This window comes from Telopea speciosissima, chromosome 2 (genome assembly GCF_018873765.1).
Source record: "Telopea speciosissima isolate NSW1024214 ecotype Mountain lineage chromosome 2, Tspe_v1, whole genome shotgun sequence".
Taxonomy (NCBI): Eukaryota; Viridiplantae; Streptophyta; class Magnoliopsida; order Proteales; family Proteaceae; genus Telopea; species Telopea speciosissima.
This window is the reverse complement of record NC_057917.1, coordinates 63,701,470-63,724,524: the sequence shown is the minus strand read 5'-3', so window position 1 is coordinate 63,724,524 and position 23,055 is coordinate 63,701,470. Positions and strand designations below refer to the sequence as shown.

The window sequence follows — 23,055 nt, the reverse complement described above, 5'->3', positions numbered from 1 at the left end:
CCCAATCGCCCAATCGATCGGATCAATGGAAACCGAATGGTTTATTCCAGGGGCTTAGAGAAGGTCATTCGGCTGTGGTCGTGGGGTTTGGGTGCACGGGGAGAGGAGGGGAGCTGGAGGCCAGTGCGGTTGCAGAAGAAGAAGAAGAAGAAGAAGAAGAGGAGGGGAGTGGGTCCCGCTAGATTTTACATTTTGAGAAATAAAAATAATTACTTAAAAAACAAATTAAAAAACAATAATTATGGGTGAGTGCCTGAGTGGTGATAAAAGGGTTTTAAGGGTATTATGAAGTTTTAGAAAATTTGAAAATACCACATCATCACTTAACAACGGTTTTTAACGGAATAGGTAGAAGTAGGGGAAGATATTATCATTATTCAAACTTGGGGGTGGAGTTTGATCTTATGGGTACTTAGAGGGGAGCGTATGATATTCCCCCAAAAAAATAAAAAAATCACCTACCTGTTAAAAAGTTTAATTTGTCGGTGTCCTTTTGGCCTTTTCCTTTTACCCTTTTATAGGATTCCCCTTCCCCACACCAATGAAGCCCTTGTGATATGTTCGTATGCTGCACTCGCCACCGGTTAATGTGGGAAAGGAAAGCTCTATTTACGTAGACAACAGGCCTGTAAATTTAAACCTCTCAAGTGTCACAATCGAGGAGTCGAACTTGGCTTTCGCGAAACACTGTCAGCATTTAGCAGAGCTCCTCGATCTCACTGATCGTCAGGTTTATCTGGCCAGGTAGTCACCAGAAGCACCAACCCAGGAAAATATTTGCATTGGCTTGCACAATTGCGTTTGTTCTCGATTCTGAAAATTCGCATTTCTCTGGTTCTAAATTTTAATGGTGGATTTGTTCATCAATCTTTATTTCTCAGGTTCTTGCGAAATTCTCTTCATCTCCTCCAATCCGTCTCTAGAAAACGGAAAACTCGGGGGTAATCTAGAGTAATTGAAGGAAATGAGCTTGAAGAAATTGTGAAAATAGCCATGAGAAGGGTTGGTAATTATGAACTTGGTAGAACAATCGGCGAAGGAACCTTCGCAAAGGTTAAATTCGCGCGTAATACAGAGACTGGGAAGAGTGTTGCCGTGAAAATTCTGGCCAAAAGTACTATCCTTAAGCACAGGATGGTGGATCAGGTATTCATTTATACTTTTAACTATTTATTCAATATTGATTGTTTTAGCACAATATAAAAGTTATCTGTTATTAAATGTCACTCTGAAGTGTATCCTGGAACTCTCTCCTCCCCCTTTTTTTTTTTCCTCCACTTGGAAGTAAGACCATCTCGTTTTCATTTGCTACTGCTTTTATGTTGTTGGACCCCCCACGTGGATCTCTTATCCTTATTTAGAATTTGAACCTTGAAGTCAATTCACTTCTCCCTAGACTGGATTAAACTGCAATTAGAGGATTTAGTTAACATTCTCACGTCCAGTCACTTCTTAGGCAATTGGGAGGTCAGGGGGTTAGAAAGTTTTCTATACCGTAGGAATTGGGAAGACAATTATTAAATAAAAAAGGGCAATTACTGTGAGGAGATCAAACGCAAACAAGATAAAGTACACTTGATGTTATGAAAAATACTTGAAAAGCTCTACAGACTGAAGGCAGTGCTGCAGAAAGAAAAATATGGTCAATATAAATTTATTCCAGATTAAGTCCAACTTCTTTATATGTTTGGTGCATTTGTGAAACTTATTGCCTATGCATTTTGATTGATATTATCATGGAACTTCAGAAATGGAGTTCAAATACTCATTACTACCCTTGAATTGGTTAACATGGTTCTATGTTCAATTCCAGTGGTCACTCTTCATTTCTTCATTTACCGTTAAGAGTTTGTTATCTGCTCCTTGGTAAACCTCTTAAGTGTCTCTGAACCCCTACCTCCTTAAGCACTCAATCATTTGGGGGCCTTGGCTGGTGATACGAGCTATTCCCTCTCAACAACGAAGCTTATCCCCCATTGTCTCACTGGCCAACCCGAAATGGACAACGAGAAGAAAGATTAGATCCAGTACCAGAGGGCAAGGTCTTAGGACTCGGTTTCACCCCCGGTTTTGCCAGGCGGGTGAGATCTCGGCAAGGAGTTGTTTTTTTCCCATCTTGACTCAGTGTTGGATTTCGATGGCCAAGATAGGTCCTGAAACTTGACATCCACCCCATTTTAGGCCCTCTAAACATAAGGAAAACATTAGTTTTTTACAAATTCAAACCCAAAAATGGTACTTTAACTTTGGCCCCTAGGTTGGTTCTCTACTGGCCTAAGGCGTACATGAGGTCTACCCTTAGGCTATTCCACACAATATTTAGAACACATATAATTAAAGTAGAGGTGTAAAACAACTTAACTAAGCATTAGGAATTAAAAAACATCAAACCATAAACCATTTAAGTATTAGGCATCATATTCATAATCATACATGGTGATGGTTCAATGGTTTGTTAATAATTGTTAGAAACTTGGAAAGAGACATAGATTAAACAAATACAAGTGTAAGTGTGTAACAAGTCCCCATTTGAGAGTAGCTAGTACTGAAACGAATGTCGGACCTGATCATCAAAATGACCATGTTGTTGTTGTCGAATTAGGCTCTGGTCTGATTGAATCATAAACGCTGGCCATGACATATTATGCTAGAAGTAACACTCGAAGTTGTCTATAATAGCCCTATAAACCGAATCATCAGCGTACTGGAGGTACTCTAAACTAGGGTATATATCTCTGAAACGTAAGGAACTCAATCGAGAGCCACCGCTACTAGATGGTACCCATGGAACCCGAACCGACACCGACATGTATGGTTGGGGGCCCGGGACCCCAAAGATGCTTTCCACAAAACCTGACCCAGTGTGTGACTGTCCCTTATACTAATAGGTAGAGAATAATGATGATGAAGAGCCGACCTCCCTAAAGGCCCCAAACTGACCATACCCAGTATAGTAACTATACTTGGAACGGTGCTCCCCGAGTCCCCGTGCCATATATGGATGATGGTCCACGCCACTGCTCCCCATGATGAATACCACTCTCCATACTCATGTCTCCAATATTGTCATCAAGCTCCTGATCGTGTCATCCATGCTATCTTGCTGCTCCCTAGCTGATGGTGTGAATCGGCAATGTGAGCCTCTCTTGTAGGCAAGTCCATCATGGTCCTCATCCTGTGTGGCATGAGTGTATTGAGTCTCTCCTATGAAGTGCACTGGCTCAGGCTCAGGCTCAGGCTCTTGCTCCTCCTGGTAGTGATACCTCTCGCACATACCCCCATGATCATCCCCATCACTATCATCACCACAATCACCATTACCACCATCATCATCACCACTGTTAGTACCCGAACCTAACAACTCAGGGTTCTCTTCATTAACCCCACCAGCCTAAGACTTGAAAGGTCGGGGTATCTGTGAATGCACACGGCCCTCGCGAGACGACATATACTCATCCACGTTAGTACCCATATGAGTAGCTATCTCCGGGTCGGGCTTACCCCTAGTTTGATCCATAATTGGCACACCTCAATCCCTCACCCACTGGTATATGGGATCCTCCTCATCATTTGAGTCAATCTAGAAAACGTTGGCAAGATCGATTGGCCCGTTTTCACCCTCCATGGCTTGGCGTATGTGCTGCATCTTCAATTTCATGTTGTAAATTGTAATGCATAAATACCAGCTGCTCTAATTGGTTGTGACCCAGTCGGTTCCACCTCTTGCTGTGGATGAGTGAGAATGTACTCCAGTTGCACTCGCATCTGGAGGCGGAACAAGTTTGAGATAGCACTTTGATTGTTACCCTTCTTAAGTGAGGTGCATCTTTCCATAAAGGACCCACCATTCGCCTACATTAGAAGTTTAGAATATTAGGATTATTTATAGGTTCATGATTTAAATGGAGACAAGATGACATCATGAAAAATAATGTAGGGGACCTACCAGGGTCTGCGGTTTGTCTACTATTCACTGCAGCTTCACGACTGAAACTATCAACTCATAGTTGTCACGGCGGTTAGGCGACCTAAGGCGTTGGAGAGGGTAAAAAATCAAGGCGACACCAAGTAGGCGACCAAGGCGCCTGCCTAGGTGACTAAGGCGCCCAAGTCGACCACAGCGCCTGGACACCTAGGCGGCACCTTGACAACTATGCATCAACTGCATCCATAAAGACCTTTATCTATGTTCATTTCAAACATACCTTGGATTAGTAAACAATATAGTAATTACTATTAATAAGTAAGTACCAAGTACCAACTCTCACTTCATTGTTGTAATTTGACTACATAAATGCTTTAGGGACCAAATTTGCCACCATTAACTCCACTGCTTCTATTAGTGCATCATCCAGCCCAAGGTTATACTTGTACTAATACCTTGGATTGAGACAGTATGCTAAAAATTCCATAAATAATTTGTCAGTGTTTATGAATATGTAAAATTTTAAATCAAATGTAAATTAAATAACTTGGACTAAACATATAAAAGAATAAAACTCACCAGCTTTATGTAGTGATGGGACAAATGCTTCTCCCATCAGTCCTCAATGATTTTGATATACCCCTTCCCACCTCTAAGTACTGCTGCTCTCACTCTCTTTCATTAGTTGCATGGCAACATATACATGTGGTAAGGTCAGCTTCTTTTCTGTGTCTGTCATCTTTAGGACCCTTACTACTGGATCCAATATAAGATGACCCTCTTCAAATCATGCGAGAATTGGTCACTAGAGATGGTAGTCTGTGCTGCCCTACCCCCTGGTGAACTCGACTCTCTCCAACCAAACCACTCATCGCTAGCAAACATAAATCTCAGGCCAACCATCTTATTCTGAAGGCTTTGCAATGCAATGTAGTTGGTGGCAAATCGAGTAATGACAGGCCTCACCAAATCCCTTCCGCATTTCTCCCTCAATAATGTTAAAGAATATCCATGGTTATACACAAATGTGGTCACTTATCTTGCTCGCTCGACCACACTCGCTACCAAAGATTTCTTACCCATGTCTTTAAGCATGAGGTCAACGCAATAGGTTGCACATGGAGTCCAGAAAAGATGCATCCTCTTGCTTTTTCTATTCATCAATTTCTCTCTTGCCTTCTTAAAATTACTCATTTTGTTTGTCACTACTTGAACAACGTTTGTGGCCCTACTTCTTCAACAACTTCTTTCAACAACTGTTGTATGTACATTGCATCCTTTCTCTCCATGGATGAATCCACTGATTTTAAGAAGATGGTTTTGCCATCGCAATAGACCATGAAGTTGATGATGGACTGTTTAGTGGGTCCAATCCAACCATCACACATAATAGTGACTCCATAGTTCTCCCATTTTCGCTTTAATGAGTTGATGCATTCTTCAAGCTCCTGCTTTTGCTTGGGCAAATACACATTCATCAATTCCCATGAGTGTGCCCCTTCACTCCTGGGCCAGCCGTCCTAGCAGTGTCAATCATAGCCTGGTAATATGTCCCCTGAGAAGCATTAGCTGGGATGCTATGATAGAAGAAGAACTTGGACATTGCATCACCAACTTTCGCTTTCCAACCACCCCATTTTTGTTTTATGGTTCTTTGTTTGGTCATGCTGACTGTATATAAAGGGATCCTGTTGGGATCATTAGGAGTGAAGGGTGGGGGTGGGGATGAGGGTGCATCTCCCCTCACACTCTGGGTTCTCTTGAAGGGCAAATTCCCCTGTCTCTGCTTCTTCCTCCTCTCTCCTGCCAGTCGTGCATTTGATCCAGCTGGTCTAGAACTAGAGCCACCTGCTCCTCTGCACATCTCTATAGCCCTAACTCTTTCCATCTCAGCTATCATCCGGCTCTCAGCTAAGACTTTGCCTGTGTCTCAAAATCCTCCCGCCTTGCCATGTACTCATCATCTTGTGGCTGGGGGTGTCTCTCTAAGACTGCCTCATAAAACTTTTTCTCTGGCCTTTGCTTTTTTGCCTTCATTAATCTTCCTCCCTTCAAGTGTTTAGACATGCTCAGTTGCATCTCATAAGGAACTTGTGTGCATTTGGCCACATCCTTGCACCCACCAGCCAAATGTTGCTTTAATCTGGTAGCCCCTCCAAAATTTAGAAGTTTTGTACAGTAGTTACATCTTGACTTTTTCTAGTCATTTGATATTGGTTCTCCATGCAGCCATGCTATATCTCCACCTCCAGCCATTGTGCAACAGTTTTAAACCTTGGCACACTGTTACATCAACAAATGCATGCATTATTAGCTATTCAACATCATTTAAAAGTCCTACATTCTATTTCCTATTTTCCCCTTACCTCTTGTATTTTTTTTCTTAATTAAAAATAATTTCTATAATTTTTTTCATAAATAATCATACCATAAGTAATACAACAATTATAATGGATGAAACAAGAATCATCACTTTCCATTTTAAAATGCATTAACAATGCTTTCATTAATTTTAAATAATTTTCAAAACAAAACAGATATTTTCACTAATTTTTTGGATTAGTGAGGTCGACTAACAGTGTCCAACATATATTAAATTAAGTTCAAACAATGAGTATAAACCATATTTTTTCAAAAAAAAATTTTGCAAGAAAATTCATTTTATTTTACACAAAAGTAAATAAATAATTTAAAAACAGAAAAATGATTCCTCCTCCGTCAATCCATAGATCTGTGGACATTGTATCACTTATAATAACTACATAGTCAACAAACAAGTATTGATCATGTTTCTATGAAAAAAATAGTTTTTGAGAAGTAATTTTTAACTAAAAGTGTTCTTGAGATGCAATGCAACTCTCTCTCTTGATGTTAAATCTACAAGCTTTAATCTTCAGTTGGAGGTGAGATTCCCCCCCCCCCCAAAAAAAAAGCACCAAAGAACCTTCTTCTATGTGTTTTCCCTTCACAGCAGACTGAGAGAGGTGAGACAGAGTGAGATTTCGAGTTTGGGGTCGAAATCTCGTCGAGAGGGTATTTATATGACTTTGCTTTGGTCTGGTTCGACCGAGATAGTCACGAGATCTTGCTGAGATACCGAGATATTGCTGTTTTTCGGTGTCGCCTGTGGTCTCGTCTCAAGTCCTGGCAAAACCGAGATAATTTTGAGATCTCGCCGAGATCTTGTACCATGCTTGGAACTGCTACTTTTACCACTTCATCCAACCACAGGGTACCTTTTGAGCATAAATAGAGACAATGTCCTCTTAGAATACAGAAATTTCTTGACAGTCATCTTATTCACACCATTATGGTGGCCTTCACAAGTGTGTACTCAATTTGGTTCACACTGTTGAAGAGTGGAGTGATTTTGCTAGTGGCATAACACCACTCAGCTCCTATGGACCTCATTTTCTCGTCTTTTATTGGAAAGTTTGGTTGGTTATATGTGATTGTCATGTAATTTGTACATCATACTTTCCGTGGTAAGAAATTTCAATTTACTTAATGGACCATTTTTATACTTGGTTTTCTATGGTAGTTGAATTTTTTTTTTTATTTTTTTTTTGGGGGGGGGGGGAGAGGGTCTGGATGTGGAATTTTAGCTCCAGATTCCATCTACTCTTTTTCCTTCACTGTGTAATCTATTGGGCTAATTTTATTTTATTTTTTTTTTGAGTCTGTTTCCAGATTAAGAAAGAAATATCCATAATGAAGATTGTTAGGCATCCTAACATAGTCAGGTTACATGAGGTATGATACTTGGTTAATCTCTATATATGTTGTATTGTTCTTTTTTATTGTAAAACATGCGTTTTGTGTTGCGAAAAGTTTGCTGCTTCTTGCTTGTACTGACATGAAATTCTTTATCTTTTTTTAAAGGTTTTGGCTAGCCGGACAAAGATATATATTATTTTAGAATTCGTCACTGGTGGAGAACTATTTGATAAAATAGTAAGCCTTTTGACAAACGCTTCCAACCAGCCTTGATTCTTATAATGCTCTAACTATTCTTTTGCCTTTGAGTATCTTTCTTATAAGTTTGTTAAGTTACAGATTTTTGTTGGTACATGCCTCACATAAATTACACAGAAGCTTGAAATTTGCAGTGAGTAATACAAATTCTTACTCCCTTGCTCCTCAAGAAGTACTTAAGACTATTTGATAGTTTTTGAGGATTTCATCAAGGGAGAGAGCTTAGGGCAATAAGGAAGGGTTTCACGTGCCTAACATTCCTGGTGTAAAACTTTGAATTAAAGAGACTTGGGGAATCTAAAATTTTAAGTTCATGCTTTTTCAAATTCAAGGTCGCATGAAACAAATGGATTAGTGCACGTCATGATGGAGTGGATAAATGCTGTAGCAAAGAAATCTGCTATTCAGAGATTAGTTTATTTACAGGAATCTAAAAGCTGTTTTTCTTATTTCCTTTATTTATGTTTTTGATGTATTTTTTAAGACTATTAGATTGAAAAAAAGTTTTATGAGTTTCATTGCTGTAATATTGGATCATGGGATGCTGATTTGTTCTAAGCGTAGCTTTGTGCCAATGAGGTAAATCACAAGTTGTGACAAGGCCTACTGACAGATTTATTGATGGTTAGCAGAAGATGGGAAAATTTATTATATCAAATGTTCAAATTGGTGGATCTCTCAAACTTGTAACTCTGCTGATTTATATTGCATCAACAAAAATGTTTTCCCCCCTTTTGGTACGTTTGCTTGGGTGTTCTGTTAGGTTGTTCATGGAGGAATATGTGTTCCACAACAATGCATGTCAAAAGAGTGAAAGTAGTTTAGGAACAGGGCCGAGATATTGCTATAATTAGCGAACTAGAAGGGAGAACAAGTACTGCTTTAATGAAGAGAAAATCCAGTAGCACTGGGATTGGAGAAAATTGGGTCTCTAAGATTGTGTTTTGGGTCTGATTTGGTGGATTAATGCAGTACAGAGGAAGCAGGTCTATGGAAAGGTAAATATGAGATTTTGAAGTGTCTTCATGGAGCTGTTATTAATAGATTTCTGGTTGAACTAGAGGGGACAAAAAATTGGGTGGACACACCCAATTCACTGGAGGTTTTTTTTTTTTTGGTAAATGAATATATTACCGAACCCCAAGACGGGGAAGGGAAGGGGAAACCAATATACAAGAGAAGAAATAAACGGGGGGGAAAGAGCGGCCAGCCAGCCTACGCAGAGGAGGGAGGCCGCAAGAGGGCGATATCAAGGCCCCAAAAAGTCAAAATATGCCTCTTTCTGCAGTTGTCCCTACAGTATCTCTGGCGGATACATCTAAGCTTGGAAGATACATCAGAGGAGATGGCTTTCCAAATCACATCGAAGGATCTAGATTTGGAAGTCCATCTCCTGATATTTCTTTCCAACCAGATATGGTGAATTCCAGCGCTGAAAACTAGCTTCCCAATAGTGTCACTGGAGGTATTTATCGGTAAGCAGGTTGTGATATTGTGAAGGATACTGGATACATGGAATTGTGATCTGGAGGGTGGTAGACTAGTAGTAACAGATTGACTTGCTGTTTCCATGGGTTTCAGGCAAGATTGCATGTGGGTTGAATGGAGGGTGAATAAGGTTGGAATGTTAGATATTGGGTGATTTTATGGTGAATGGTTTGAGGAATTATAAAGGGAACTAGGCTGGTTCTGGTGTATTCTGCTTTCTTATATTTCCAATGAGATATATCTCTATGCATGTTATTGCACTACCACTAAACCAACATACATAATTACTTGTCAAGGCGTTGCCTAGGCAGCAGGTGGGTTTCCCAGGGCTGGGCAGTTGCTCGCCTTATCCTAACTTAACAAGGCGGGCGCCTTGGAATGCCCAGGTCCCTGGGTGGTTAATTTTTTTTACTTACCTATTTTCCCCTCTAAATAATGCTATTTCTAACATTTTATTGGCTTGTGTTCAAGTTTGTGTATAGGTGAGAAGCATGGGATCATTTAGTATGCCAAAAAAAAAATGTCGAATTTCACTAGTTCACTTCTCTTTTTCTTTTTTGCTTGTTTACTTATGTTTCCCCACCTTCTAAATAATGTCGTTTTAATACTGTAATGATATTGCTAGATGTAGTGGCAAATTTGTGCATAGATTCAATCTGTATTGTTGTCGTTGTAATACTGTAAGCATAATTATATTATTGCTATACTGGAAATGATCTCTCTACCAAAGCAGGGGTAAGGCTGTGTACATTATGACCCTCCCCAGATCCCGCAGTGGCGGGGGCCTTGTGCACTGGGTACGCCCTTTAGATATAATGGATACAAAAAAAAATACTAGGGAACCTAGGAGGGTGCTTTGTCGCCTATGCACTTATGGCCTTAGGCGATCCTCCAACGCCTTTGGTTGCCTAGGCGCCTCAACAACTATGCCAACAAATTTCATTATCTGTTTACAATATAAATCATAAGATATTGCGCTTTATAATTTACTATGATTCTAATTCAGTGATTATGATACAAAATAATAACTATTTCACATTTAGGGATCGAATTATAATCCTGTGATCCTATTATCCATGGTTCGTAAGATCTGGCACTTGTATCCCTATATGTGTAACAAATGCTTCGGGTGTCTAGAAGTCTTGTGCTGGTACACTGAATGATTAATAAGTTTTGAGGGGTTGGACAATATTCTTTCTGTGGTGTTTGCTTGAGGTGTACAGTATCAGGTTAAGAATGCATGGTGGATTGAAAAATACTGTAATATATAAAGATTAAAACAGATGCTTGCATACTTTGGAAAATATTGTAATACATAATTATGATATACTCGTTATGTTGCATTTGTTGAAGGGACTGTCTAAATGACACCTCTATAGATGTATTTAGAACATGTAACCTTCTTTTGATTGCCCCTTGTCTTATTCCCAAAAGTTCTTTAAGTCAGGGATACATAAGGGTTTACAAAATAGTTTGAAAATGATTTCCCATTATGCCATTGTCAAGAGCTGCCATTGTCTTGCATGTTTTTCAAATACACTTGTGAATTGACATGATTTTATCCTCAATGAAATAAGAAGTGTGTTATACTAAGAGGGCGAAAAAAAAAAAAGAAGGTTACAAATTATTTGACACCTTAAGGGGTGTCAATAAACACAAATTATTTGACACCTTAAAGGGTGTCGATAAGAAAATCCCTTTGTTGGAAATTTAATGTTTATAAGTACAAATTCGACTAAGATGCCATAACTATGTGTAAACAGCTTTGATATGAATGCTTGAGTGATCAGAATCGATCACCCAGGCCATTTATTTGTAATAACTTGAAGTAAATCTGATCAAAGTACAAATAGGAATAATAACACCTCAGTCCTAGTCCTACTAGGAATTCCTAATACAACTAGGAATGCCAGAATAGGACTCGGCTGAGGGTAAAACAATAAAAATAAAATAAAAGAAAAGAATCTAATCTGACTAGTACTACTCCTAACATGACTAGGACTAATCCTAATCAGCTAGGACTAGTAGGACTAATCATAATCAAATTAGGACTGCTTACTGATCGGGTAGCGGCCTATTTCAACACTCCCCTCGAGTTGGAGCAAAGATGTCGATCATGCCCAACTTGACTAGATGGATGAAACAACTTGATATCAGCAAGTGATTGTCTGGAAAATTGTTTCATCCCAATCTAGTCAAGTTGGGCATGATCGACATCTTTGCTCCAACTTGAGGGGGAGTGTTGAAATAGGCTGCTTACCCGATTGGGGTAAGCAGTCCTAGTTTGATTAGGATTAGTCCTACTAGTCCTAGCTGATTAGGATTAGTCCTAGTCATCTTAGCAGTCCTAGTTTGATTAGGATTAGTCCTTGGTGAAGATATCAGCAAGTCAACTCGGCACTGCGATTCACACCTGAAGACCTTTCTTGCTGAAAACCTAAAATCTTTGGCCGCCGGTTTGGAGCAGCCTGGCCGTATGGCAGGCTGCTCCCCACCTCCCTTCTCCCTTCCCCTTCTCTCTTCCTCTCTCTCTACTTCTTCCTCCTCCTCCCCCTTTCTCCTCTTCTTCTTCCTACGTTCGGTACCTTCTACGTAGATTGAAGTCTCTCGAACATTAGTCCTAGGTCGCTCGCTTTGTTTGGTCCCTGCCTGGCAGGTCGCCTCTTCTGCTAGGCTTGATGGTCCCCTGGATGTCGGATCTTAGGCTCGTTTTGGCTTCACCCGCTTGGTAGCCACTTCACTAAGCAAGCTTCTCCAGCAACTACTCGTTAGAGCCGGCTTCTCTCTCGTTCGTCATCTCTGCCGCTGTCGTCGTCTACATCGCCGGTGGTCGCAACCTCCTGCCGGTTCCGCTTGGCTCTCTCGGAGTCTGCCGTTTCGCTGCAAGGTCGCAGCCTGCAAGGCTGCCTTCTTTACTCGGCCGGCAGCCCCTTCACCGTCGCCCTCTGAAAGGCCGGTGCTCTCCGTCATGGCGGTATCCTTCGCTAGGCCAGCTCTCGCTTTGGCCGTGGCCCTACGCAAGGCCAGCGCTTGCCACCTTGGTTGCCTCTTGCCAGTGGTTCCTTGACTTCGTCGTGGCGGCTAGGAAGATGATGTGTTGAGATATGTTGTCTAGGGTTTTGGGGAGCCCTACCTGGAATTGTCTTTGTTGCCTTCTTCTTTCTTTGGGCTTCATTGCTCTTGTTTTAGTCCTTGTGGGCTTTTGTGTTGCATTGGACATGCCCAAGTGGGCCTTTGTGTTGCATTGGTCAAGCCCATGTGGGCTTTTGTCACTTTGTTCTTGTTGGCCTTTTGGGCTTGTGTTGTAGTCCTAAATGGACTTTTTCTTCCCTTTTGGGGGCTTTAATATATTTTATAATCACCCAAAAAAAAGATATCAGCAAGTTGATCCGCAGATGTCACAAAGGGAATACAAATCAGCCCATCTTCTAACTTCTCTTTGATGAAATGGCTATCCACCTCCACATGCTTGGTACGATCATGCCACATAGGATTGTGCGCTATGCTGATTGCAGCCTTGTTGTCGCAATACAACATCATAGGAAGACGAATAGAAACACCAAGATCTTGTAGCAAACCTTTAAGCCAGAGTAACTCACAACTACCTTGTGCCATAGCTCGAAACTTAGCTTTGGCACTAGAACGAGCAACTACATTTTGCTTCTTTCTACGCCATGTGACAAGATTTCCACCTACAAAGGAGCAATACCCAGAAATAGACTTGCGATCTGCAGAACCAGCCTAATCAGCATCAGTGTATGCTTCTATCCGTAGATGACCATTTATAGACAGAAGAATTCCTTTTCCAGGAGCTGACTTCAAATAGTGCAAGATCCGAAGAACAGCCTCCATATGGGAAGAGTAGGGATCATGCATAAACTGGCTCACAATACTTACGGCGACAGCAATGTCAGGACAAGTGTGTGAGAGATAAATCAGCTTCCCTACAAGTCTTTGGTACCGGCCTTTATCAACAACCTCACCCTCTTTTTCCTTGAGTTGAATAGTAAGGTCCATAGGAGTATTTGAAGGATGGCAGCCTAACAACCCGGTTTCAGCCAATAAGTCTAGGACATACTTCCTCTGGGAGAGAAAAATGCCTTTAGAAGATCTGGCCACTTCAATCCCAAGAAAGTATTGTAGCTTTCCTAGATCTTTAATCTCAAATTCTTGCCCAAGGAAGGTCTTCAACCGTCTGATCTCATCACCATCATTGTTGGTAACCATTATATTATCAACGTAGACTATAAGAACAGTGAGTTTTTCACCAGCCCTCTTTATAAAGAGTGTGTGATCAGCATTACTCTGCTTATAGCCCATAGAAATCATGGCCTTGTGGAACTGGCCAAACCATGCTCGAGGTGACTGCTTCAGCCCATAGAGTGCACGCTTCAGCCTACACACTTTTCCTTGGTTTCTGTCACAAGAGAACCCTGGTGGAATGTCCATATACACCTCCTCATCCAGTGTTCCTGGTAATTAATGCCGTATGTCTGAGTGAACCCCTTGGCCACGAGTTGTGCCTTATACCTATCCACAGTGCCATCCACCTTCTGTTTCACCACAAACACCCATTTACATATAACGGTTTTCTTCCCAGGTGGAAGAACCACAAGCTCCCATGTGTTATTTTTCTCCAAAGCTTCCATTTCTTCCATCATAGCTACGTTCCACTTTCCATCTGATAGAGCTTCTTGTCAATTGTTAGGAATACGAACAGAAGAAAGAGAGGAAACAAAAGTACCAAAGGATGGGGAAAGGGAGTCATAAGAAACAACATGAGATATGGGATGCTGAGTGCAAGTCCTGATCCCTTTGCGAAGAGCAATAGGTAACTCAGGAGAAGGAACATTACCAGGTGGAGAGGCAGGTTCTGGATCCAGGTTCGGCAATTGGATGGGTACTGGAGCAATAGTTGATTGAACCTGCTTATGTTTCCTTGCATAGGTCTTCATGTTACTAGCATCAATCCTCCTCTGAAATTCAGTAATAGTCCTCTGGATAGGAGTCTGGACAGGGGTAGATTACTCCCCCTGAATAGAAATAGTCTCCTCCTGACTCAGGGGGAGTATTAGGGGCAGGCTGAACAGGTTCAAACTCATGGTAAACAGACTGAAGTGGAGGTGGAGAATCAATAGTCAGCACATCTTCACTAACACTCTCCCCCTGAAGAGGTGGGGACATATAATATGGGACGCTTTCATGAAAAACAACATCCATGCTGACAAAAGTCCTGCGGGATGGAGGGTAATAACATTTGTACCCCTTCTGAGTAGCAGAGTATCCCAAGAAAATGCAGCGGAGACTACGTGGGTCAAGTTTACCAGGGGACCTTGTATCCCTGGCATAACAAACGCAGCCAAACACCTTAGGTGGAACTATAAAGGAAGAAGAGTCACGTAATAGCTCAATAGGGGCTTTGGAAAGAAGAACACGACTGGGCAGCCTATTAATTAAATAGGCTGTAGTAAGGACAGCATCCCCCCAATAAAGAGAAGGGACAGTGCGAGCAAACATAAGAGCCCTAGCCACCTCCAAGAGGTGGCGATTTTTCCTCTCAGTCACACCATTTTGGGCTGGAGTGTCGACACAGCTAGTCTGATGGAGAATTCCATGGGCAGCAAGGTATTTTTGGAACTGTCCTTCCATATACTCTTTCCCATTGTCACTCCTCAAAGTTTGAAGAGTGGCATTAAACTGGGTTTGAACCAACTGATGAAAGTGCTGAAAACATGAAAAAACCTCATTTTTTGTGTGCATAAGATATACCCAAGTGAACCTAGAATAGCAGTCAATAAAAGTGACATACCACCGATGTCTAGACAGGGAAGCTTTCCTACTAGGACCCCACACATCAGTATGAACAACATGAAATAAGGAAGAAGATCTATTATTAGAAATAGGATAAGTGGAACGTGTCTGTTTAGCCAAGACACAAGGCTCACAAAAAAATTCTTCCTTATTACAGTCTTTAACTAATGCTGGAAATAAATTGGATAAAGTACCTAAAGGGGGATGGCCTAGCCTAGAGTGCCATTTATGTAATTCAGAAGAGAAAGATGCCGATGGTAAAGCCTGTGTAGGTGTAGGATCGCCATCAAGCAGGTACAATCCGCCATGCACTTTACCCGATACAATCGTGTTCCCCGAGTCCAGTTCCTGAAAAACACAGTGAGTGGGAAAAAAGGTCACTTTACAATTCAGGGATTTAGTGATACTGCTAATGGAAAGAAGGTTAGTTGTAAATTTGGGAATATGCAACACAGATGACAGGGTAAGAGAAGGAGAACAACCAATGGAACCTTTCCCTGATATGGAGGAGAGGGACCCATCAACAATTTTGACTTTATCCTTACCAGAAGCAGGAGAATATGTATTAAAAAGGCTGGAAGAACCTGTCATGTGATCAGCAACACTGGAGTCTATGATCCATGGAGTGGAGACTACTGATGCACAATGACCGGCAAAGGAAATACCTGTACGGGCAAAGAAAGAACCTGAATTGGCAGCAAATGTAGTAGAGGCAGCGGATGTGTTCAACATACGACGTAGAGCCTGGAGTTCTTCCTGGGAGAAACCGATGTCAGCAGTGGCGTTGGAGCTACACTTTCAGTGTGATTGGCTTTGTTTTTAGACTTAGCACGACCACGTTTGGCCTCAAAATCAGTTGGCTTCCCATGTAATTTCCAACATTGAGCCTTAGTGTGATATGGTTTATGACAATGCTCACACTTCACAGGCTCTTTGGTGGTAGTAGCAGCAATACTGTCAGAAGAAGTGGAGCCAGCAGTCTGTAAGGCTGATCTCTCAACTTTGGGAGTAAGCATCATGGCAGCCCTTCGTGTCTCTTCACTGTGAACATAAGAAAAGGTCTCCTCTAAAGTGGAGAAAGGAACCCGACCAAGGACTTGCACCCGAATAGGGTTATAATCATCATTGAGTCCAGCTAGGAAATCGTAGACCCGAAACTGATCAACATAAGAATAATAGGCAGTAATATCAGTAGTAGTAGTAGGTTGAAACCTAGCATAATGATCCAATTGCTGCCATAAACACTTGAGGGCAGCATAGTATTTAGTAACAGACATCTCCTTCTGAGTAGTGGTTTGGAGTGTCTTCCTGATTTCATAAACCTGAGCACCACTTCCTGATCGACCATAAGTTCCCTTGACGGCAGTCCATATCTGAGTAGCAGTGTCAAGGAGGAGATATTGACTGGATAGATCAGTGGTCATAGAATTTAAAACAAATGACATCACCATAGCATCGTTCGTAGCCCATTTAGTACGGGCAGCACCTTCTTCAGCTGGTTATTTGGTGGTGCCAGTAAGATGGCCAGTGAATCTCCTACCAGCCACAGTCAAGGATAGTGATCTGGCCCAGATTAAATAATTCGTACCATCAAGCTTGATGGCAGCAGCATAGGGAAGGAAGTCATTCCTAGTCTGACCATCCCCTCCAGAAGTAGCAGTAGTTGTCTCCGAATCACCCATAGTTCACGTAGAAACCGATCCACAAATTTGAAAAAAAAACAAATCTTCAGAAAACTGAATCAGATCTGAAGTATAGGTTTTGAAGTGGCAGCAATTGCAGCCGTCAGAATAGGCTGAAACTTGGATCGAATGCCCTGCAAGTGGTGGAGAATAAGCCTGCAAAAAATCTGAAAATTCTGATGATGCAATAAGAAACCCTAATTGGGCTGGCTACAATATCGAGTGAAACCCTGGGTTTTGAAACTGTATGAGTTTCAGCCGTCATAACAGGCTGAAACAAGGATCGAGTATCTCCCTTGTAGTGGAGAAGATTCCCTCAAAAAATTGGCCCCTTTGGATGAGCCAATAAAAAGCCCTAAATTTTAAAAAAAATTTAGGTATATCTGAATGCAGGTAATTGCAGGGTCGAATCAGATGTGGATTGGATTCAGATCCGCAATTTGAAATATGTAAGGTGTAGATCAGAAAGTGCAGGGATCAATCTCCAAAAAAAAACAGAAATCCAGCTTGAATAATGTAGCAGCTTGATCTCGAAGGGTTGGAGGAAACCTGCGGCAGTTTCAGATCACACCAGTGTTTGTATAATCTTCAGTGAGGTGTCATTGAGGGCAGTAGCTAATTCTTAATTGAATCACCTCAATGATGCCCTGAATGAAATAGAGAGTCCGAGAGAGTTGGAGAAGAAGGAAACTAGTAGCCGAGAGAGTTGGAGAAGAAAACCAGAAAAAATCGAGGGGGAGGCTGCTCTTCAGATCAGAGATGGCTCTGATACCATGTAAACAGTTTTGATATGAATGCTTGAGTGATAAGAATCGATCACCCAGGCCCTTTATTTATAATAACTTGAAGTAAATCTGATCAAAGTACAAATAGGAATAATAACACCTCAGTCCTAGTCCTACTAGGAATGCCAGAATAGGACTCGGCTGAGGGTAAAACAATAAAAATAAAATAAAATAAAAGAAAAGAATCTAATCTGACTAGTACTACTCCTAACATGACTAGGACTAATCCTAATCTGCTAGGACCAGTAGGACTAATCCTAATCAAACTAGGACTGCTTACCCCAATCGGGTAAGCAGCCTATTTCAACACTATGATTTTTATTTGAAAATATGATGGCTTCTTCTGGTTGGAAGTCAAGTGAAGTGAAGGAAAATGAAATTATAACAAAAATGAAGTAGAAATATTGTTAATTATTACCAACAATGATTGTGGAACTAGCTCAAAAACTTTCTAAATTTAGTAATTAGTTTTTTCTTCACTTTTCAACCAATTCCTTGGATAGGATGGTAAAGAATCCACTCGAAAAGTTTAAATACCATTTTTTGTAAGTTTCTAGTTAGTTATACAAGCATGATAATGGAAGTTTCTTAAATTTAATTTCACTTCATTTCCCTTTGCTTGCTGCCTGAAGGAGCTGTGATATGTTTATAATTCCCTTCATGTAGCTTCTAAAACTACTTGAAAATGAGGATCAGAAAGTCTGTTCATTCTTAGACATTCTGAATCCACAGATTTAATGCAAGGACTGACTTGGGGTTGACTTAATGGCATTACAATTTGAATTCTCAATGCATGAGATGAAACAATCAGTGCACCTGATTGTTGCCACAAATAGTTGCTAATGAGTCTGATATATATTGTTATGGTGTTGTAACATGGCTTTCCAAGCTGTCTGATTAGTGGTTGATTTCACTGTTAGACAACATGGCAGATGTATTCATCAATGGATTGGAAAATCTTGTATAGATATTTATTCCATATTGAAATGTTCTGCTGAGAAATCATACTGCATATTTTAGGGGAGGGATCTATTTCTTCCAAGCTTTGTTTCATGGACTCTGGAGTCTGGACTATGTTAAGGTCTCCATATTGTATTTCCCTACCGGTCGAACTTAATTTTCTGTTGTATAATAAACCACGTTGGTAGATATAATTTTTGGTATCCAAATATTGGTGCATGATTTTATTCGTGCATATCTCAGTGAAAATATTGTCTGTGGGTGCTTCTCTTAGTTTTGTTTTCTTTATAATTTTTATTTCCTCATGTTGTGCCTTCTCTGTTCTGCTTGCCATTTTTGGAAGCCATCATTGAAAATTTAATTTCCTGACAGAACTTATTGCAATTATATGGCATATTTTGTTTTTTTCTGGGCCTTCTGGCTATGCAGGTTCAGCAAGGAAAGCTCCCTGAGGATGAAACAAGGCAACACTTTCAACATCTTATAGATGCAGTTGATTACTGCCATAGTAAGGGTGTGTACCACAGAGATTTGAAGGTGTGCCTCTTCTTGTTGTTAAACTTAGATACGTCCATAATAATTGTTGAATGGACCCATGATTGTCAATGGGCAAGCTTAACTTATAAATACATAATAAATACTTCTAGACTTTCTCAATTCTAATAAAAAAAAGGGGCCTGCCTGACATGTTGCTTGTAAATTCAAAAGCAAAACTCACCCCAAAACAGTCACTGGACCAATTTTAGTAGAACAAAAAAAGACTAAATCCCCCCAAAGGGATGCTATGGATTGATATCCATTGGGTTGCAAAATATAATTTTTTGCTGTGTTGATTTGTGTTGTTTCCTACTATTGGTGAACAAAAGCATAGTTGAGGTGCCCTTTGCTGGAAGAGCGCCATGGTTGAATAGGTGACGCATTGACGCCTTGTTGGTGATGCCTTGATTTTTTCCCTCATCCAACACTTAAGATCGCCTAGACGCCATGTTAACTATGAACAAAAGAGAGAAAACAGAACTATAAAAGACACGGGGTTACGCTCCCTCTAAAATCCTCAAGGACTAAGATGACCAAACAAGCAGGAGCATTCTCTTATTGAAGCCAAGATGCCTGCTGCATTGATTCTGTGCTCACTGAAAATTTGGATGAAATTTTGGAAAATGAAATGAAATTTACTTCCATAGCTATTTCTTTTGATCCTTGGTGAGTTTTTGCAATAGCTCTCCAATTTTCTTTTATTCATTTTTTTTCTTTTCCATTTGTAGCCTGAAAATCTTCTTCTTGATTACCAAGGGAACTTGAAGATTTCTGACTTTGGACTCAGTGCATTGCCCCAACAGGTAAGCATTCCAACCCCTCCTACATTGTACTATGTCACACCAGGCAGTTTTGCTTCTAACTGTTGCACTTTCTTTGTTGCCTTGTTTCTGCATATCCCCATTTGCAGGGTGTTGGACTTCTTCATACAACATGTGGAACCCCAAATTATGTTGCACCAGAGGTTCATTCTTTTTAAGCATCTTGAAGACTATGGAATACTTTTGAGTTGGTTAAGGCATTGAACTCTTAATAGCAAGATGAGACAAGCATGTCATTTTAATATGCTTACCATTGCAATTTGAACCTTCTGTACCGGTGTACCCCCTAAAAAAATAGCAAGCATGTCATTTTTTTTGTCACCTCTAGTAAGTTAAAAAAAAATATTCTATATGGCAACAGTCTCTAATAATAATGATATATTTCTATATAACTAATTTGGTTTTTGGCATAACTAAAAACCATCGATTGTGGGGAGTTAGTAGGATGAACCCTAGGTTCAGATTACAAGCCCCTTTTAACAAGATCCCAAGTAAAACCCAAAACAGAAATAGGTCAACAATAAGGTCAAAATTCAACCTTATTGGATTGCGTTCAAATTATAGTCAAAGGTAGGATGATGTTAGATTAACAAAACCCCAAAAGACTTCGATGATTCAATGGTCAGATTTAACCCAATTGCCAAAATAGCGAAATCTGGAATTTAAAACCAGAATATAAGAGTACTCTAATTACAGTTAATCAGTAACTCAGATCTGCCTAAAAGTCAGATCGAATTTAGTAATTGGACAGTAGATGAAATCCCCAAAAGATTTTAACAATCAAACGGTCGTATTGAGACTAATTAACAACGAACCAAAGCTGGAAAACACAAAGGGCAGAATTGGGAGATCTCAAATGTCTTCAGATCAGAAAACCTGATCTGTACTAGGTCTTGGTCGAAGGTCTCTATTAGGGAGACCTTGAGGCTTGAATGTCCCAAAAGATGAGGGTGATTGCTGGTTAGATCCTCTTCAAGTGGGTCTCGATTCTGGCAGGAAAGGTAAACAGAGTATCCGATGGGAACATCACAGCAAGATATTTATGTCCAACAGACCAGTATTGATTGACCAAGGTTTATGGATGATGAACTAAGGAATAACCCACCAGAATCTGGAATGAAATCCTCAGCACAGCAGTGTTCAATCAACAGAAAAGTAAACAGCAACTTACTTGTAAAACAGAGAACAACAATGGAGATAGAACTTGATTTCTCACCAAAGACCCTCCAATCGAACCAGAGTTTCCCACTCTCCTACTGTTTCTCACAGCCAACTGATTCTCTCAGCCATTAGACAAAAGCCAACTTCATTCAAATTATCAAATTGTGTGTGAGCCTTGGCCCTTACAATCATAGTTGTCATGGCAACAAGGTGACCCAAGGTGGTGGCAGAGGCAAAAAACCCAAGGCAACACCAAAAAGGTGCCTAGGCGACCAAGGTGCCCTTCCAAGAAACTTCTATTACTTTTGTCCATCATGTCATTCTTTTCATCTTTATCCACTACTATGCCCGCTCAACTTCTATTGCTTTTATCCCCTATATACCAAAGTTTAAAGTCGTCCAACTCCTTATCTTTTTACCCTTCCATCTAGTCTCTTGAATACAGGCTATGTTAATCTTTCTTCTCCTCATAACATCTATCATTTCTAGACTCTTACCCATTAAAGAACCAATGTTCCAAGATGCTAATATAATCCTATGTTTTTGGACTAGCTTCTTTACCCACACTTGTCCATGGTGCGAAAACCCTTACCTACTTTTCACCGCATCCGGGTGCCAACGTGGCATGTCACTTATAGGGGGCGCTCTAGCTGACCCTTGCTCACTGTTCACTACACCTGGGTCATAGTGTAACCCATCGGTTATTCTGGTGAGGAACGCCCTAGCATAACGTTGATAATATAAGGTTCTAGAATCCATTTAAAAAGGGTTTGGCTAGGGTTTTTTCTGATGCCGGCTGCCGACCTGATGCACTAACCCTCCTACTTTATCCGGGCTTGGGACTGGATGCAAACGCTGGCGGAGTTTGAAACCAATAGAAAGTGGGAATGAAATTAGTAACTAAGGAAACAAAGTAAGAGGAGAGTTTGGGAATGGAGAATAGAGAAAATAGCAACCAAGCCATGAAAGTGAAAACAAAAAACTGACCTTGAGAGAAGAAGAGAATAGAAGATGTTAAGAGTTTATTGGTGTTGCAGGGGTGTTTTTGTCATTAATTTTATGTTTTCGTCCTTATGTGTAATTTACACATAAATTTATGTCTCTTGTCCTTTATTGTAATTTTTATATTCTATTAATGTTCTAAAAGATTCCCCTACGGCCCACCCACTATTAGAATATTCCAGTTCTCTCTAATCATCATCAACAACAACAACAACAACTCAGCCTTATTCCAACTAAATGGGTTGGCTACATGGACGCACACACACACACCAAAAAAAAAAAAAGGGGGAGTAAAAATGAAGAAATGGGATAAGAAAAGGGAGTGATGGAAAATGAAAAATGAAAGTAAGAGTAAAGAGGATAGCCAAGGAAATCAGGAAAATCTCAGTTACATGGTGTCGATAATGTGGATCCTTGCCCTCCAATAGGCTCTATCTGAGGTCATACTTGGCACAAGACCTAGGCTACGCATGCCATTCTTCACAACCTCACTTATGGTCATTTTAGGCCTGCCCCTACCTCTTTTAGGTCCTTCAATCGGGATCAGATCACTCCTCCTTACTGGGGCGTCCCCAGGCCTCCTTTGCACATGGCCAAACCACCTTAGTCGACATTCTCGGAGCTTGTCTCTGATCGAGGCAACTCCCACATCAGCTCTAATATGTTCGTTCCTTACTTTATCCTTCCTAGTTTTGCCGCACATCCATCTTAACATCAGCATCTTTGCAACACATAACTTCGCTATATGGCACTTCTTAATTGCCCAACATTCCACCCCATACATCATAGCAGGTCGGACAACCCTCCTGTAGAACTTTCCTTTAAGCTAGATTCTGCCACTTGTTTTGATAAATGAGCTTTGTTGAAGGTTGAAATTATGGCCAGAACACCAACCAAAAGTATCTTTG

General features: G+C 40.6%; 1 protein-coding gene across 1 annotated transcript; it reads left to right on the top strand.

Moving 5' to 3' along the window:
• The first annotated feature begins 614 nt into the window (after positions 1-614).
• On the top strand, positions 615-20,204 carry LOC122649716 (CBL-interacting serine/threonine-protein kinase 24-like). The gene is made up of 9 exons (XM_043842960.1): positions 615-736; positions 794-802; positions 885-909; positions 941-1,146; positions 7,616-7,678; positions 7,808-7,879; positions 19,056-19,163; positions 19,892-19,966; positions 20,074-20,204. Exons 4-9 carry the CDS (start codon positions 994-996, stop codon positions 20,140-20,142), a joined length of 540 nt encoding a protein of 179 aa, XP_043698895.1. The 5' UTR covers positions 615-736; positions 794-802; positions 885-909; positions 941-993; the 3' UTR covers positions 20,143-20,204.
• The last annotated feature ends 2,851 nt before the right edge of the window (positions 20,205-23,055 follow it).